At 31.1% G+C, this 16,243-nt stretch overlaps 3 protein-coding genes across 3 annotated transcripts; 2 read left to right on the forward strand and 1 right to left on the reverse strand.

The window, feature by feature from the left end:
* The first annotated feature begins 281 nt into the window (after nucleotides 1–281).
* Nucleotides 282–1,310, forward strand: LOC108851867 (zinc finger protein ZAT9). The gene has a single exon (XM_018625342.2). It carries the CDS (start codon nucleotides 412–414, stop codon nucleotides 1,039–1,041), a length of 630 nt encoding a protein of 209 aa, XP_018480844.1. The 5' UTR covers nucleotides 282–411; the 3' UTR covers nucleotides 1,042–1,310.
* A 3,835-nt stretch (nucleotides 1,311–5,145) lies between these two features.
* On the reverse strand, nucleotides 5,146–10,322 carry LOC108853531 (probable glucomannan 4-beta-mannosyltransferase 1). Its single transcript, XM_018626943.2, has 10 exons — nucleotides 10,169–10,322; nucleotides 9,710–10,054; nucleotides 9,530–9,628; nucleotides 7,839–8,091; nucleotides 7,644–7,754; nucleotides 7,266–7,402; nucleotides 6,945–7,058; nucleotides 5,958–6,157; nucleotides 5,681–5,869; nucleotides 5,146–5,485 (listed from the first exon to the last, which is right to left on the reverse strand). Exons 1-10 carry the CDS (start codon nucleotides 10,232–10,234, stop codon nucleotides 5,338–5,340), a joined length of 1,662 nt encoding a protein of 553 aa, XP_018482445.1. The 5' UTR covers nucleotides 10,235–10,322; the 3' UTR covers nucleotides 5,146–5,337.
* A 4,683-nt stretch (nucleotides 10,323–15,005) lies between these two features.
* Nucleotides 15,006–16,011, forward strand: LOC130511478 (bifunctional adenosine 5'-phosphosulfate phosphorylase/adenylylsulfatase HINT4-like). Its single transcript, XM_057008501.1, has 3 exons — nucleotides 15,006–15,211; nucleotides 15,302–15,348; nucleotides 15,431–16,011. Exons 1-3 carry the CDS (start codon nucleotides 15,026–15,028, stop codon nucleotides 15,447–15,449), a joined length of 252 nt encoding a protein of 83 aa, XP_056864481.1. The 5' UTR covers nucleotides 15,006–15,025; the 3' UTR covers nucleotides 15,450–16,011.
* Nucleotides 16,012–16,243: the final 232 nt, after the last annotated feature.

Here is a 16,243-nt window from a genome sequence, read left to right on the forward strand (position 1 = left end):
TGTTGTCTCCTTTCTTCTATCTTTTAAAACAATTTTACATTCTTTAATAAACAAATAAAAATCTTTTTTTAGTTGTTTTATAAATTTTCACGGATTAATTCGAGATTCTACAATACTCGGTGGTTATCGTTTTAGTTAGTTTTCTCTTAAATGTTATACTACTAAAACTAACTAAAAAGAGTTATCTTTACGTATCATTAGTGGTAGTAGTTTTTATCGTATGGACCAAAAAGTCATAATTGTTAGTTTTGGGGGTTTGTGAAAAAGATAGGAATGCTTGTTACCTACTCTTATTAACTTCTCTGTCTCTCTCTTCTCTGCATCAGTCTCTTTAAGCAAAACTGGGACACAGAAACTTATTAAAAGTCTTCTTAAGGTTTCTCTGTTCGGTCCCTTGTTTTCTTTAAGAAAATGCAGAAGCACAAATGCAAGCTCTGTTCCAAAAGTTTCTGTAATGGCAGAGCACTTGGTGGTCACATGAAGTCCCATTTGGTCTCATCCCACACGCCCACTCGGAAGAAGCTCCTCGGTGACTCGGTTTATTCCTCTTCCTCTTCCTCGGATGGTAAAACTCAGGCCTACGGGTTGAGAGAGAACCCGAGGAAGAGCTGCCGGGTCTTTAATCCGGATCCTGAGTCATCCACCGTTTACAACAACAGCGAGACGGAGACCGAACCCGAGTCAGTGGACCCGGTTCGTAAACGGGGCATGGGAGAGGTTTCTAAGAAGAAGAGGACGAAGAAGACGAGGAGTAAGAAGAGAGTGTTCGAGAACTCGTCCGAGTCGGGAAAGAAGCAGAAGAGGAGTATAAGCAACTCCGACGACTCGCCGGAGCCGGCGAGCTCTGTCTCCGACGGTTCTCCGGAACAGGATTTAGCCATGTGTTTGATGATGCTGTCGAGAGATTCAAGGGAGATTAAACCCATTGTCGCAGCGGAAGAGATGAAGCCGGAAAAGAGACATGTCCCGGAGCTCCGCCGCTGTATGATAGATCTGAATCTTCCTCCGCCGCAAGAAACCGATGTTGTCTCGGCCATATAAAACAGGGGAGGAGGTTTGCAGAGATGATCAAAAATCAAAGCATCTTGTTGATTTGGCTTTTCTTCAAGATCATTATTCTTTAAAAACTAGAAACCATTTTATTGGTTTTGGAATCTCTTTAGATGGTCTTTATCAGAACAATGTACTTTTGATGTAAGACATAAGAAGCAAACCCCAAGAAACAAGCTGTGTTTCTAGATTTCTTCTGCAGTTCTTAGTGTCATGGATGATATAATATATGGTTGGATCTATGTTACATTGTTTTGATATTTGGATTTCTTGAGATGATTCCTTTGCATGATCTTTGAATCTTAGATCTTTATGTAACGTGTTTTAAAAAAAAAAACTATTTAATTCAAACTGCGTATTTTTATGACACAAGTGTGATGCTAGGCTGCTAGCCTTAATAATAATGTAAACTTTATTCTTTGTCACGTATATCATCATCTCTTTGTTGGAACATCTAGTACAGTGTGGTAGATACTCAAAACATCAAAATATCAATCAGATCGTAGACATTCAAATATCTCGATAAGTGAGATATCTAAACCCAAAAAACACTTGAGATATTTCACACAAAATTCAGTGAATAGTTATTTCATCTCCGAATCAGAGGAGTATAATATAAATTTCTGATAAATTGGGTCTACAATTCACCTTTAATAACAACAATAATGTAGTTTACTTATTCTGTTTGGTTCTTTATTTCCTAATTTTATTTGTGGTCATGTGAATTTAGTATGTGTAGCCAGCTGCATCTGTAACTCTCTGTAGTAGTTATTTTATACCCACCAATACAGACATATTCAAAACCATTTATGTTCTTGTTTTCTTGACAAAAGAAAAAGCACAACTCCTTTTTTTATGGGCATCATTTAGTAACTTCCTTATTTTACAGAAACATCCATGATACCATCTTTAAAAATCACGTTTCTGCATGTTTACCCTTACCTGACTTTCAGAGTTAAATAAACATTTATCAACTGACGGATCCACACCGTAATAAAGATGAAGAGTTTCGTGAGTATTTAAGTTTAACTTGAGTGTAATTTTAAAAGAGAAAAATAAGAGGGAATGAGAATTCATAATGCCTGTCTGAAGCTGTGAGATTAAGGGTATTCGCGTAAATCGTTCCTTGGTCTTATCAGGGCATGTGATTGTGGTATACCGTATATACTTTTGCCCTTTATGCTGTGGGCCCAATGGATCGATCATACAATATATGAACCCAACTTCCTTGTTACTTTATTTTCCATTTTCATTTAGAGCTACTAGATTAACAAAAGGATCATCTTCACAAAAAAAAAATTTGGAAAAAAAAATATTCAGAATCATAAATATTTGCCAATGTTTTGAAAAAAATATGTGTTACACATTAGAGCCCACTAGGCGTGCGTGACATCTGCAGAAGATCAGTGCATTCGCCGCAAAACGAAACAGTGTCTGGTGAATCTGGACAAAACTTAGTGGGCTTTTTTGAGTCTCATTTTAAATCCCCGTCATTCATTCAGGCCGCTAGGTTAAACTAAATCTGGCCCATTATGAGGTATGTACCCCAAGATGATTTCATAACAACCATTACTAGTACATAATCTTCCAATATCAGTGTATTTAACTGTAAGAAGATTAAAATCATTTATGTTTGGTAGCAAATCAACATTTATTACCTTTTCAGAAATATAAAAGGTAACTAACTATATGCAATCTGGCATGAGAGAAATGTGAGGAGAGTTGGAGAAGATTCACAACCTGCAAGTTGTATGAAGAGTAGACTTGATAAAATGGTGTGGAATAGGATTACTACTTTGAGGAAGAGACCGGGTGGGAAGTATGAGAAAGCTATGGAAGTATGGTTTAGCAGAAATTAAGCTTGTTTTCTTTTGTTTAAGCTTTCTGTAATGAGTTAAGTTTTCTATCTTGTTTTTAGAAAATGAAACAGTTGACTCTGTAATCAGGTTTTTTTATTTGAATACAATTTAACATTCTTTCAAAAAAAAAAAAAGGTAACTAACTGAATGAAAATCGAAATTTACTATAAATTCAACAGAACAACATTGTTTTCCTTTGTTCATCTTCAGAGAGATTATGTACTAGTAATGGTTGTTATGACTTGTGTGACTTGTGAGTAGGCCTGGGCGCGGATCGGATATCCGGGTTTTTGAAGGTATTTGTGATTTGCTTCGAATGTTACGGATATCTAATTTTTCGATTTGCTTTGCTTCGGAAAAATACGAATATTTAGAAAAACGGATATCCGGAAAATAAATAGATATTTGCGGATACTTACGGATATCTCATTTGTTTTGATTAATACAAATAATATTAAAAATTTAATACAAATTTGTTTTGTAAAATTATTTTTTTGCTTAAAAGATATAGTGAATCTACATATTTTGTAAATTTTTAAACTTAGTTAACAATTATAATAATACAAAACTTAAGAAAAATATTATAATTGTCATAAATGTTTTATCTTCTTTTATATAATACTTTTATATAAGTAATAATGTGAATATAATCTGTCAAATCATATGTTAAGAATAATAATTATATAATTTTATATATCTAAAACTTTAAATATAATTAAAATATACATGTATTTATATATTGACGGATCAGATCGGATATTCGCTTCCCAAAATTTTAGTATTTGTGATTTGCTTCGATTTTAACGGATATTGAGTTTTAATATTTGCTTTGCTTCGAAAGCTTACGGACATTCGGAATTTTCGGATCGAATAGCAACGGATAACAAGTCGAATCAAATTTAACGGATAAAATGCCCACCCCTACTTAGTGAGCACATACATCATAACGTGTTATTACAAGATTATTTTGAAAGAGTATCCAATTTTTGATTGTATCTTTAGCTCCTTTGTTCATTATGCAAAACCATTTGAACAGTAACCGAAAGTTTAGTGGGTAATAGTTGAATTACTAAGTCTCAGAAAAAGTGAATTACTAAATGGACTTTCAAATAAAGGATAGTATATTATTCTTAATATTTAATCTATCTTATTAAAATAGGAACATTACAACTTTTTCTAGGTGGATTTTTAAAGATGGACCTCATATATTTAAATTAAATGTCTCATTCTTTATATATAATACGTACCATAGTCTAACTTTGCATTGATGTATTTCCTTAAATACAGTTCTTCTTTTTGTCCATATTCCATATATGATTTTTACATTTATTACATGTCGATTTAAATAAGATATATACTAAGAATACTAAAAATATTAATCGTTCTATAATTACCCTATACAATTCATTTTAAATTGATCAGTATACTTTCATTGGCCATATTAATTTTATTAGTACGAATAACATTAGGTAGATAAGTCATAGACACATACATAAAGATATGACTATTCTTATAACTACGTTGGGTCTAATCTACTTTCTAAAACAAATAACACATAGCTTCATATATTGTATAGAATATAGTAATATTGTATAGTATTATACTTATACAATAATACTAAATACAAACCAAACTGAAATATAATATATATCAAAAATGTTTTGAACCATTACACACAAAATATATTAGACCTCAGAGATCAAATTCATTTTGAAGTTACGTAATAATTATTTTAAAAAATTAAATTTCGTAATGTACAAAAAAATATAAGTTTTATATAAAATTTTGTGTTACAATAAAAAGACACAACTCACGATTGCAAAATGTTATTTTTACATACGAAAGACAGTTTTGATATTGTTCTTTAAACACAAAATTGAATATACAAACTCGATACTACATAAAACTAAATAATATAGAATACATTTTAAAAATAAAACCCGTGCGGGTGTGCATATGTTTATATAATATATAAATATATTATGTTACACATATTTTCATATAAATAATATCCCAATGTAAGTTTTGTATGATAAATGTTGAAAATACAAAATATATAGCACTATATATTTTAAATAATATAGAAAAAATTACTTTACATTATCATAAAATTTAAAAATCAAATTTAGTTATTAAATACATTGCTTATTTAAACACATTAGTACACATTGTTATTTATCAAAATTTTATATTAATACACATTGCGATCATGTATAACATTTAGTAAAAACAAAGATAAAAAAAAATTGACTCCCGCTCGGTCGAGCGGGTCATGATCTAGTACTGATAAAAATTACATAATGATGATTTCTTCGAACAGAACTGTGTAAAGTATACATTCATACAAAACACCTTATTCGTTTTAACACTATACAATAAATGATGCGCGGACACAATTAATGTGGTGATTGAACAATGGGGACAGTTCTTAGGTTCCGATATAACCAAAACCAGAGACAAAAAAGGCAGTGGCCTGAAGAAAAAGATAGAAATGTAACCATGTGTGGCCATTAATCACACCATATAATGCACATCCTAGTATGTATATGCCGACCATCACTTCCTTTGAATTCACTCTGCAACCAAAAAAAACACACACGTTTTTGTCACTTGACAGGAAAAATCTTCGTTTACAGATCGACAACTACAAGTATACCAAGAAATTTTCCCAGAGAAGCGAACCTAAGATCTCAATGTTCTCCAAAATATCATGCCAAAAGCATGCAACTTTCAATAACAAAAATGTACGTTTTTATTTTGTTTTTCCTCACCTTTCATAACAAGAATTTTTTTGGACGACCTTAGATAGCAACTTATTCTTCAAAGCATCTCCTAATTTCTCAGTCACAACCCATTCGTTTACTCGTCCTCCTTCAAGTAGGCCAATCCAAGTTCCTTTGGTTCGATGCATAGCCATCACATTCTCGAACAAGATCCAGATTATAACGAGGTAAAAGGATCTAATTGGACCAAGGTAAATATACGCGCATTAAGTCGAAGTCATAAGACAGATTGCTCTTGATGAGTGATTACATTAAGGATAGGTACCTTGGAGTTGCCATGGTGTGGAAGATAGTGATCATAGAGGGAACATAGATGGTAGACCAAGATGGAATGTGGATTTCAGGGAAGAAGACACTTGTTGGTACAATTATACAGTAGAAGAAGAATGTCAAGAAGTGTACTGCCACCTTCCTTACGAAGAAAAAACTGTAGATCACATAGAACTTCTTCCATATTGATACTCTCTGTGCTCCAAAACATACATTTGTTTTCAGTTAGGTCCACAGAGCAAATAAGATTACCTCCAATGGTGGTATCACTAGAGTATCTTAGTAACTAAAAAAAAGAGAAATAGGAGAGAGACAACACAAAAGTTTCTCTACATATTTTGCACACATGTCAAGCTATTGATAAACTTAACATTTTGATTAATTTAAATAAATAAATTATTAGTTTTATTTAGAGAAGAAATCCACGTTACATCTCCAACCGATAATGTTGCTCTAAGAGTGCTCACAAAACAAACTAATTTAACTAACAAACATAATGAAAAGCTTAGATATTTTTAGAAAATAAAAAGGAACTCAAAAAAAAATAAAAAATGGTACTTCAAAATTCATTATACTGTATTGTATAAAAATGTTGGAAAACCAAAGAAACAAATCAAGACTAATCCAAACTAAAATCTAGGTTGAAAACCGAGTGATAAGAAACGAAAATCTAAGTTTGGTTCGATCAAACCGTGGTTAAATGAAACCATTTTGAAACCGTCAAAAGAAAAACACAAATAATAGGCCAGCTAGTTAATAATAAGGCACCGTACATATCACAATCCCATGTCCCACGTAGAGACAACGAAAGCTTAATCAATCAAGCACCGAAACGTGTTTGTTTAGATTGGTACCACTAGTTCAGACAAGTCACCCTGTTTATCACTGTCGGGGTACTATTCAAACTAGAGACGGAATAAACCGGGACCAAAATCAGTCACTGAAAAGTGGGGATCAAATGAAGCATAGTGACAAAAAATACCTTGTTGTAAATGATCTCCATCGTCATTTTCCTGAATAGATTCGCCGGTCCACAGGACCACCTATGTTGTTGGAATCTGTAGGCCTTGAATTTGCTTGGAAGCTCGTTCCTCACCTGCATACCACCCCAAAACTACCATTTATTTGGGTGTGGGGTGTGTACTATTCTTAAATATTATTTTCATATTCTGTACCTTTTTGGTAATTATCTCCTAACTTTTGATATATAAAACGTGTTTACTGGACCGATAGATGTGATTGTTAATTTCTATAATGTCATTACTAGGTAATCACCCGATTTTTTTTTACAAAAATGTGTTACCGTGAGGTCGTTAAGGTAGACAAATTTCCAGCCATGAAGGCCAACACGAACGGCCAAGTCCATGTCTTCTACAGTTGTCCTTGATTTCCATCCTCCCGCTGCGTCCATTGCCGATATTCTCCATACACCCGCGGTTCCTGTAATTATATATTATCATCCCTTATGTTATTACATATTTAGATTCCCTTTTTGTTTTATGTTATGCTCTTTCCCATGAGATGGTAATCCTTTTAATTTGTTTCTATACTATGTATATATAAATATATATATAACGAATTGATAACTGACGACCCTTGCGTTTGACTGAATGTTATCAAATATATTTCCTAAATCAATGAAATTATGTTGTTATGAATATGCTTGGAGGTTAAATTGTACCATTAAAACCGAAGAAAGCATGTCTAGTAAACCCTGATTCTTGTTCCACCTTGAAATGGTAGTTGAGGGACATCTCTTGCATCCTCGTCATTAAGCATTTATTCGCGTTCACTGCAAAAGAAATCGACATCCAGTATCATTGAATAGCGAAAATTCAATGGAATGCTGATATATAATGCAAATATATAAGCATACCAAATATCCATCGGGCTTGAACGAGAGCAACATCAGGGTTGTGGACGAGAAACGGGACGGTGCGGGCGAGGTAATCAGGCTCGGGTTGGAAATCAGCATCGAAGACGGCCACAAACTCGCATTGCTTGACGTAGTTATGCGTAAGAGCTTCTTTCATAGCTCCAGCTTTGTAGCCATTCCTGTTATCTCTTCTTTCACACCTTATGTTTATGCCTTGGCTTTGCCATTTTGCAATTTCTATGTCCACACCTTCCTGCAATTCCTCTTTCACATATATCATACTATACAATGCATGCATTACAATATGTAGGTTGTAACGTATACACTAGTATCGGATATACCGAATTTTGTAGCATATCTTTCTTTTCTGAGTTAAACAAAATTTAAATTTAAAGGAAAAGGATAAACATTTTTGTAAAGTTTAACAGTTTTCATTTCAAAAAATAATTTATAATGTGTTAACTCACATATATCTTATACTCCCTTTGTTTCATAATAAATGTCATTTTAACTTTTTTTCTTGTTACACAAAATTTGTCATTTTACAATTTCAATGCAAACTATACTTATTTTTAACTGAAAATAAATTGTAAATTGCATTGATTTTATAAGTAATTTTATTTATTCCAAAATATTATTGGTCAGAGAGGTATAATTAATAACAACTTACATATATTTTCGTCACTTTCTTAATCTGCGTGAAAAATATCAAAGTGACACTTATTTAAAAAAAGGAGGTAATACTATATTATATTTATATATTATTACGTCTTCGTTAATTTTAGATGCGAGATCCTAGGAAATTTAAGTAAAATCAGTGAGAAAAACAATGTATACTATAATATCAAAAAAAGAATATTAAAATTCTGAAATAGTTGTTTTTAATTTTTTTTTTCTTTTTGAAACATAATAGTTGTTTTAATATAAGACGAAATTAAAAGAAAAACATAAATTTATTTTATTTAAATAAATCGGAAAACCTTTTTCAATATTATTTATTTAACTAAAATATTATTATATTAAATATACATTAATAATTATTTCTATATTTTAGTTATTTAATAAACAGTTAAATATATTAATGGAATCTAAACAAAAAACAAACATTGAATCTAGGTTTACTAAGGACAACTTCTAGCATTTAAATAATAATAATATATATTATATCGTATTCGATATTTTCCAATGGAACAATAAATACGACACTAAAATTTGGTTTCACTGTATTATGGATGGTGTTAGTGTGTTACACTAAATAGTGTGCCATTATTAATAACACTAAGATTATATTATTATAATTTTTATTATAATTATATTATAATTAATATTTATTTATTAATTAAAACTTATAATTAAAAATAAACATAATTGTAAACTTTTATTATAATTAATATTTTGCATAACTAATCGATTGTAATTTTATATTTAATCTATAACAGTTTTGAAAATAAGCATGATGTAATATACTTTTTATTTTTTAAGTTAATGATTATCACTTTCTATATATTATATAATTAAGTGGTGTGGCTAAAGATTAAATAAAATAAACCATTAAAATATCATAATATTATTTTAATACTATATTTAGTGTTGTGTTTGGAACTATCTTGAACAGCCAATTGTCCGAACAGTGTAGCATCTTGTTTATGACAGTTACATATATATATATTACGTTCTAACAGGCTACTTACCCTTACGACCGGGTCCGTGGAATCATCTACAACTTGAATTACTAGACGGCTCGATGGCCATAATAAACTGCACACTGCCGCTATAGATATTTGAAAGACCTACAAGTATTGAAAAGAGAGTATGCTTTAAACTATCGTTACTTCTAATTAAGACCTACAAGTATATAAATATATATATACCTCTTTCTCATTGTACATTGGTATTTGGACAAGAACCATTGGGTAGTTTTCGGATCCAGCCTCGACATCTTCTTGCATGGCCTCCCATTTGTACAGTTTCTCGGGTTTACGTCTTAATAACTTGCCGAAGAGTATTACAATGTTCATGTAAAAACTCTCGAAGAACACTATGATGGATAAAACCAAACACATAATCACCAAACCCTTGAAAATGGGAAGAAGCACAATACTTCTCGTTTTTCTCCACAAATATTGGATTTGCATCCATTCAGACTCTGCAACATTGTTGTCTGCTTGAAGCCTCTCGTGGGCAGCTGCTGCTTCTTCAAGGCTCCATCCATTGAACTAATTCACACAAGAAAAATTATAACTATTATTAGTTTATCATCAACTAATAAAGAACATATATATATATATAAAAAGAGAGAGAGAGAGAGAGAGAGAGTTATATATAATTACAAGAAGCAAGAGGAGGCTAAGAGTGGAGTCGTATAGGAAGAGGAAGGGCTTCAGAAATGGAGACATTGTTGCTCTGAAGGCTGAAGCTCGTGAGTGTAGAAGTGATAGCTTAATTTTCTTTCTTTCGCGTCCCTTTTATTGACACTCATTTTAATATTTTTTACTGGTGATGCCCTTGTCAACTTTTTACTGATACTGCGTCATTTCTTCAATTTTTTTTTCATACACTGTTATGATCTCCACTTTTTTTTTTCGTATCCCAATTTTAATGGAGGGCGACATTAACGTTATCCCAGCCTCTCTAAGCTAGTAACCACAGAGGGGAACACAACAAAAAATATCATCACCTCTGCATGGTTTAGAAATTCCCACATGCTTCATTCATTCTCTACATTTCGGTATATTATTATTGATAGTTAGTTGTAGTTTGTACAGTAGTGGTATCACGTTTTTTGCACCACGGTTTCAATAAACAAATAAAAATGTTATAAGAATAATTAGATTCTTACTTTGTTAAAAAAATATAGATTCTTACGTGAATTTTAGAAAAAAATATAATAGATCTTTTTGTTATATATATATATATTTATACAATAGATTATGATATGTGTGTATAACTATGTTTGAAACCTAAAGAATGATAATGTATGTGATTAGTCTGATGTACAATTGTGTCGTATACTCATCTTGTAATCTTGTATACTATTAGACCAGATTCAAATTCTTTTGGTTTAACACTCCGGTTCAGCTTTGGTGAAGTATGTATAACCCGGGGTAGACCCAATTAATGAATTGTGGGGTCATCTGACACCACGAATATTTGATAATAATGTTTTTTGTATATGATTTCGCAAAGAATTCAGTAGCACTATTAATAACATACACTGTCTGAACTCCCAAAATCCCGAATTCAAAGCTCACCAATGACCATTTTAATTTTTTTGACCCCAGTAAAATATATTACTGAGTCCTTCCTTGTGTATAACCCCTGGCCAGAAAAATTTCCCTAAGTGAATATGAGATTATTTGCATTTGGTGAGATGTTATGAGAGCTAAGAACAATATCAGTATGTATGATTTGTAGGGTTATGGTTTCTTCAATTATTCATTTCTCCTGAGTCCTTTTTTTTTAAATTTGAAACAATTATTATTGTGTTTATGGAGCATATTTTTTTTGTGGCCTCGTGGTGATTAATTTGAGGGTAAAGTCTAATATGGTGAAATTATCAGGATTCGAATCTTACTTACTGGAAAATTAACATTTCGGTATCACCAGAAACTAGCAAACCAATACGTGGGCCAAAAATATAGGATGCTAACACGTGGATAGTATGGATCTACTTCTATAGAAACACCTCTGTATAATTAAAAAAATATATGTAATTTACAGTAACGGCAAAAGAAATGAGTTGGTGAAAGTTGATACAAAGAAACTACTATAATTATATAGATGGATTCAATCTATTGTAGTATATGACTATTGAATGTTGAGCTAATTTAATTTTTAAAGATCTAGTAAACTCTTAATCTCATCCCAAAATCGATTTAAAAACACACATAATTTCCTCGTCAAGTAATTATCGTCTTCAGTCAAAATGGAATGTTTTTTTTTTTTGACGGCTTCAAAATGGAATATTAACGGATTATTCGCTCGGTATTGCATGGACTTATGTGATTAGTAGGGGTGGGCGTTCGGGTACCCATTCGGGTTTCGGTCCAGTCCATTCGGGTTTCGGGTTTTTGGAGTCAAAGATTTTAGCCCCATTCGGGTATTTATAAATGTTGGTTCGGGTTCGGTTCGGGTTCAGATAACCCATTCAAATTATTTTTAAAATTTTAAAATTCATTATATACTTTAAATTTTCAAAATCTATAAGAAAGATAATATATTACATATAAATTTTAATAACAAATATGTCCAAATACCTAAATTTAACATATATATTGGTTTTCTTTAAATATTTGGATAGAAAATCAATATATATTTAACTATTTTTGGTGTTTTTAGTATACTTTAGCTATTTTAAACATTTACTTTTTACTATTTTCATATATTTTTGAGTATTTTAGAAAATTTAAAGGTATCTTATATATTTTGAATGTTTTTAATATACATTATATCTAAAAATAATTTATAAATTTAAGTACATAAATCTATTTCGGATACATTCGGATATCCAAAATACTTCGGTTCGGATCGGGTTCGGTTTCGGTTTTCTAAATACCAAAATTTTGAACCCGTTCGGATATTTAATCAGTTTTGGTTCGGATTCGGTGCTACTTTTTCGGATCGGATTCGGTTCGGTTTTTCGGGTCCGGATTTTTTGCCCAGCCTAGTGATTAGCATTGTTTCTTAAAATAAATTAATGGGCTATACTATGCCCAGTTTTCATGTCGGTTTCTTTTTTTCTTGGTGAACTCCACATATCGGTTTGGTTAATTAGATCATCTTCAGTTCCGCTCTATTTATCATTCTAAAATAGAGTTTAAAGTAAAAATATTTCAATAGTATTCTATTTCTTATTCTATAATAGAGTGAAAAATATGTTTATTCCAAATATATACTCCTTCTATTTCACAAAGTTACATATCCTAGAGAAAAAAATTGTTTTAAACTGATCTATTTTTTACATTTCCAATATATATTTCATTAACTAAATGCAAACTTTCAAAAAACTAATTGCATTTATTGGATTTTTATTGGATTAAAATTATGGGAAAAAAATAATCACAAAAGTTTATATAAATTTAATATGTTTTATTAAAATGTGTGAAAAGTTTAGAATATGTAACATTGTGAAACAGATGGAGTAGTAAATTGTTTTTTTGTTCATCACTCTATTTTATACTCTAAATATAGACTAAAATTAGAACAAACTCCAACTTTATAATAGAATCACTTTATTTTATAGTAGAAAATAGAGTAAACGACTAGAAATAGTTTTAGAGAGACATAAAAAAGGAAAGAATATAGAAGGCTGAGATATCGTCTAAGCTAATGATCCAACGGCTAAGAATGACTTTTATCCAATTTCTATAATATTATTTGACAAGTTTCTATGCGCTCGTTATATATTTAATAATTAAGTTAATTTTATAATTGCTATTGTTAATATTTTTTATCTATAACTTTTCCTTTGTAATCACGTTATTATCGAAAAAGAATTTCTTATAATCAAATTGTTATCAAAAAGTAATTTTTTAAATGTGATATCTTTAACAATAAATATACAATATATTTATGGAGAATTTACCAAAAATGACTTAATTTTGAATACAAAAGTGTACCCCAAATTCAATCAAATACAAAAGTAATCTAAAAACCTAGTGAAATTACAAACAATCCTTTTATGAATAAACAAAAATATGTATTCAGTTTTACCATTATAACCCTTCATTAGAAAAGTCTTATCTACGAAGACTTCTTTATAAGTCTTCTGGTTTAGTATATCTTAAAAATAATTTAATTTTTTTATAAAAAATATTTTGATGGATAAAAAATTAAAACAATGCAATAATAAACATTTTTCAATGATGGAAATTTAGTTTATCTAAAACTGAATTATTTTCAACATAGATAAGTAGTGAATGTAGATTGGTTCATGATTCACTGGTTTAGGGTTTGGTAACATATATTATAGTATTGTTGGTATCTTTAGGGTTAAATTCTGAAATCTTATCTTCATTTTTCTTTTCAAATTGACATATATTTGTTTAGTAAATATCTAATAATTTGATTTAAACACTTTCTAAGTTTATTTTAAGTTTAATAAAATGTTTTTTTTTGAAATAGTTATTTGATTTTGGAGTCTGGAAGACTCACAAAAGACTTAAAAGAAGTCTTTTCCCACATCCCACCTAAATTTTAATAAAAATTAGGGTTTCTGTCTAAATCAAAGTCTTTCAGAAGTTTTCGAGATGAAGTTTTCTTATGGATTAGATCTTAAAAGTAATTGATAAATTTTATAAAAATATTTTCAAAGAGAAAAAAAATTAAATCATGTATTAATAAACATTTCTAAAAGATGAAAATTTAGTTTTACTAGAATTGAATTATTTTTAACATAGATTAGTGAATATAGATTGAGTCACGATAATCTTTGATTTAGAGTATGGTAATATATGTTATAGTATTGTTGATATTTTTAGGGTTATATTTTGAAATATTGACTTAAAAAACAATTAAATTTGACATATATGTTTTTTTAATTTCGTGTATATTAATCAGAGGAGCAAGCACTTGTGCAGCAGACGGTGTGGGAGGTTGGGCAGAGCTTGGTATTTATGCAGGTTACTACTCTTGTGAGCTTATGTCTAACTCAGTGAATGCAATCCAAGACGAGCCTAAAGGATCCATTGATCCAGCTAGAGTGTTGGAAAAGGCTCATACTAGTACAAATTAAGTCACAAGTCTCTTCAACGGCTTGCATCATAGCAAGATTTACCAGGATTCTGCCACGGAAGCCTGCTTTCAAGTTCGTAGTAATATTGGCTCTCCAATCAGCAGATCAATCTGTTGATAGAACACTTACTAAACGGAAACAACTTTTCGAGAGTCCAACACTATGCCATAACTTCTTATGAATTTTGATTCTCAAGTTATGATGTACTTTATGTGTGACTGTGTATTATTTTTTTTGATCGAAATGTGTGACTGTGTATTTAAGTCCCTAATAATACTATAAATAATCATCGCAAATGAACACCAGAATTCTTTTTAAAAAATCACAATTAAGATCTCACTGTTCAAATAGATTGTACATAAATGTAACTAGCAAACGTTAAGGTGTTAAATGAAAAATATAAAATATTTGAAGGGTTAAAACAGAAGTACTCGCACAGATTTTTTTTTCAGTTATGTCTGAACAAACTTCCTCAGTTCTCAGCTTTGAAATCGAAATCCAGTTTTCGGATTTGATAAGCAATTCGAAATCTCGATACGTAAGAAATTTAGAGGGAAGAGAAATGGCGGGAACGAATCAGTTTTGTATATTCTGTCAGATCATACGCAATCCAACCACCAACACTCGTCTCCTTCACGCCGTAAGTTCTTCTTCTTCTTCTTCTTCTTCTTCTTCTACTCTTTGATGGCTAATTGAAAGAGTTTTCTTACATTTTTTTAAAGTTTCGCAGGATGAGAAGGTGGTCGCGTTTCAAGACATCAAGCCCGCCGCTCAGAGGTTTGTCTTTGTTCTCTCGCTTTACTTGTGTTGATCTCCATATGCTTATTTAGTATCAAGGTTAATTTAAACCCTGATTCAGGCACTACCTGGTCATGTAGAACACATACCAACAGTGAGAGACCTTCAGAGAAGAGATGAAGACTACTCATTGGGTTACTCAATACAATACATCAGTTTCTCATCTTGTATTCTTTATGTATAAAGGATTGTTCGTTTTATGAGCAGTAACTCACATGCTAAGTGTTGGAAAAGAAATGTTGCAGAATGATGCACCTCAAACCTTACAGAGGTAACGCTTCTACTTCTTGGTAACGTTTTATCAAGTACAAGTCTTTGGGACCTTTTGGTGGTTTTATTGAAGCAGAGACACTACTTGCGAAGATAAGGCCTCTTCATTCAAAGGTCTAACTGAAGAACGGACTCGCCTAACTTCATTTCTTGGTGATTCTCTTAGTCAAAAGAATGTGCTTCTGTATAGTAGGTATTTTCTCTTCTTTTGCTGGCAAATCTGTTATGGAATGCCAAAGTATGATTGTCGATTTTATATGCTAAGTTGCAGTTCCTTTAGCGTCTTTGGATGATATCGTGTCTAAAGAATCTGACCTAACAAACAACAAGGCTTCTTAATGTTGTTATGTCTTCAGTAATTAATATTCTTGATTTGCCTATTGTCTTGAAGGATTGATTTAGCCCCTCAAGTTATAAGCTCTTTTTGGATGGATCTACCGTTAAATCTCAAAAACCAACTCTTTGTTTGGTTCTTGCTCTGTTTCTTTTTGGTTAATAAGTTATGTATAAGACATATACACAATCAACAAATCTTCTCCCTTTCCTGAAATTGTTAAATGGGTTTGTCCTCTATCCTTGTGTGTTTTATAATGCCGCTTGAACA

This window comes from Raphanus sativus, chromosome 4, assembly GCF_000801105.2.
Source record: "Raphanus sativus cultivar WK10039 chromosome 4, ASM80110v3, whole genome shotgun sequence".
Taxonomy (NCBI): Eukaryota; Viridiplantae; Streptophyta; class Magnoliopsida; order Brassicales; family Brassicaceae; genus Raphanus; species Raphanus sativus.

Excerpts from the sequence above, each read along its gene's own strand:
- LOC108851867 (XM_018625342.2), top strand. The coding sequence starts at position 412 with ATGCAGAAGCACAAATGCAAGCTCTGTTCCAAAAGTTTCTGTAATGGC.
- LOC108853531 (XM_018626943.2), bottom strand. The coding sequence starts at position 10,234 with ATGTCTCCATTTCTGAAGCCCTTCCTCTTCCTATACGACTCCACTCTT. Across the intron at positions 7,059-7,265 it reads TCTACCTTAACGACCTCACG|GTGAGGAACGAGCTTCCAAG; the intron begins GTAACACATTTT and ends GGTGGTATGCAG. Across the intron at positions 5,870-5,957 it reads CACACCATGGCAACTCCAAG|ATCCTTTTACCTCGTTATAA; the intron begins GTACCTATCCTT and ends TGGTCCAATTAG.
- LOC130511478 (XM_057008501.1), top strand. The coding sequence starts at position 15,026 with ATGTCTGAACAAACTTCCTCAGTTCTCAGCTTTGAAATCGAAATCCAG. Across the intron at positions 15,212-15,301 it reads ACACTCGTCTCCTTCACGCC|GATGAGAAGGTGGTCGCGTT; the intron begins GTAAGTTCTTCT and ends AAAGTTTCGCAG.